General features: G+C 39.0%; 1 protein-coding gene across 1 annotated transcript; it reads left to right on the top strand.

Annotated features, from left to right (window-relative positions):
* Positions 1 to 556: 556 nt before the first annotated feature.
* On the top strand, positions 557 to 2,291 carry Pmar_PMAR004949 (Cytochrome b5, putative; the record flags this gene model as incomplete). The annotated part of the gene is made up of 4 exons (XM_002779686.1): positions 557 to 629; positions 1,278 to 1,417; positions 1,995 to 2,142; positions 2,200 to 2,291. The coding sequence occupies 4 exons, from the start codon at positions 557 to 559 to the stop codon at positions 2,289 to 2,291; spliced, it is 453 nt and encodes a 150-aa protein (XP_002779732.1).
* Positions 2,292 to 2,326: the final 35 nt, after the last annotated feature.

Raw genomic sequence — 2,326 nt, 5'->3', positions numbered from 1 at the left:
AATCACATCCGTACTCTTCTCGATTGCCGAGCTAGAGTAAATTTTCCGGAAAATTGCATTTTTTTGTCCCGCAACGCGAAATTCATGACATTGCAGCGTTTTTGCCCTGAAAATGAAATTTTTAGAACTTCAACAATGTTTTTCTCGAGTTTTCTCAACGGCGAGAATTTTGAGTTTCAGAAAATTGCAATTTTTCGGAAAAAAATCTACTCTAGCTCGGCAATAGAGAAGAAAACGGTTGTGATTTTCTGACGTATTATTGAAGCGCTCCTCGAAATGTCATAAGCCAGCTAAAGGTTAACGAAAAGTTACAGGTGCATTCGAAATCGATGTCGAAGTTGTAGGATACCCTTTATTATAGTTGTATAGTAAAGTAGGATGTACGTTGAAGTTTCACCACCCTAGTGATATGAAAAACACTAGTGAAAAATATATTTCATATCACCGCGAATATCGCGTTTTTCACAGAGTATTACGCCACTCCACGTGTGAAACTTTGTTGTATGAGCGAGTAAGTACTTTACACATTGCCGTAGTTTTATAAAAACTCCTATATATGCCTAGGGTGGTGACTGCCCTCGAGTTGAGAGATCACCGTGAGAAGGACAACTGCTGGATGGCGATACTCGGTAAGGACCTATTCCGTATCTTATCTCTTCAACCTCAAGATTCCACTATTAGGGCTGAGCTGATAGCATTTTTTGATGGAGAAATTTCACCAATTTGGAAATTTTCCTCGGAAATTTCTTATCTTTTGTCAAGGCACTCCTTTAAGAAGTACTAGACAATATTGTAGACTGTATTATGAAAGTTTGAAAAATCGAGTTAGAAATTATTTTTGAGCTATGGTGAAGTGTATTACAGCGAATGTTCCCGCCACAACTCCAGAAAGAGCAGTTCAGCACCAACCGTAAAGGCGTAAGGCCTTTCCGTAACCGTAAACTGCTTTTGTTACGCAGACCGTAACTGTAGGAAAACGTTACTCTGCCCATTTATAGATATGTATACTTGTATGGTATATACTATACATATGTATGTATATAATACAATTTCCATTTTCTTCTCTCGAGCAACACTCCTCCCACCAGGCAGGTAGTAGCCAGTATAGGAGTATGGCTGCGAACTCAACAGCAACTCCGAAATGAAAGGCGCCCAACCCCACAAGCCGATTCTATACTCTAGTTGTTAAGAAACTATAATTAGCATAGAGTATTATATAATCCTGTGTGTAGACTATAATGTGTATATTTTTAATAATCTTGAATTCTGTGCCTTAGGAAAAGTATATGATATCACCGAGTTCCTATCGGAGCATCCGGGTGGATCGGCGATTCTGCTGAGGAATGCGGGTAAGGATGCAACAAAAGAGTTTGAGAAATTCCATTCAGAAGATATGATCGAGAGAGTTATGCCTGATGTAAGTTGCTGCTGGGCATGGGTGAATTTTGTGGCGCGCGAAATTTTCTGATGCTCTGGAGTGTTATACACAGTATTGTTTTCATCCTCCATTATAAAGAGTTGTTGGCTTTATCGTGGTTGAGGTGTTTGCGTATAATAATTTTGGCGAGAGGGAGAGCGCTTATGAGTTCTCTGTTTGAAAATATGCACATGTTGTTGGCGACATTATGAAAATTCTAAGGAAATTTTGGGAAATTTTAATTTTTATCTGTCCACTGCCAACCGAATTCGTATGTTAACTGCTGTAATTCGTGAGTTCAGCTGAGGAAAGCGAACATATATTCCTCCAACATTGCATGCGTCGCTCTCAGTCTGCCCTTGGTGCTGGCATACTGGAATGCCTAGAATTCACAAGAAAATTAATTTTCTCGATAGCTTATGATTTACCAAAATTTCACGGTTGTCAACTTATTATATTCCCAGTTTAAAATTTCCTCACAAGAATGAGAAAAATAAATTTTACGATAGCTTATGATTTACCAAAATTTCACGGTTGTGAACTCATTATATTTTCCAACTTCATGTTTCACTCTTAGTCTGCCCTTGTTGGTGTTTTTGAAGAAATTGTTGACACTACATCGTCAACGGCTGAGGAGGAAGTCCCTGTTGAGAGATCTATCAGTGATAGTGAAGCTACGCTCGATATGATGCTAAATGCGATGGATTTCAAGGCAGTTGCTGAGAGTAGGAATAGGGCGCACGTTCGATCCCTGCACCTTGCATTTTTTCCGACATTTTTAGAAAAAGTATCGGCTGAGGGATGGGCATATCTTTACTCTGCTGCTGGTGATGAATTCTCCTACGCTGAAAATGAAGATGCATTTTCCAGGTGAGAATATTGTCGAATTTGAAATTTCAAAATTTTCTT

This window comes from Perkinsus marinus (assembly GCF_000006405.1).
Source record: "Perkinsus marinus ATCC 50983 genomic scaffold scf_1104296945866, whole genome shotgun sequence".
Classification (NCBI taxonomy): domain Eukaryota; phylum Perkinsozoa; order Perkinsida; family Perkinsidae; genus Perkinsus; species Perkinsus marinus.
This window is presented reverse-complemented; position numbering and strand designations above follow the sequence as displayed.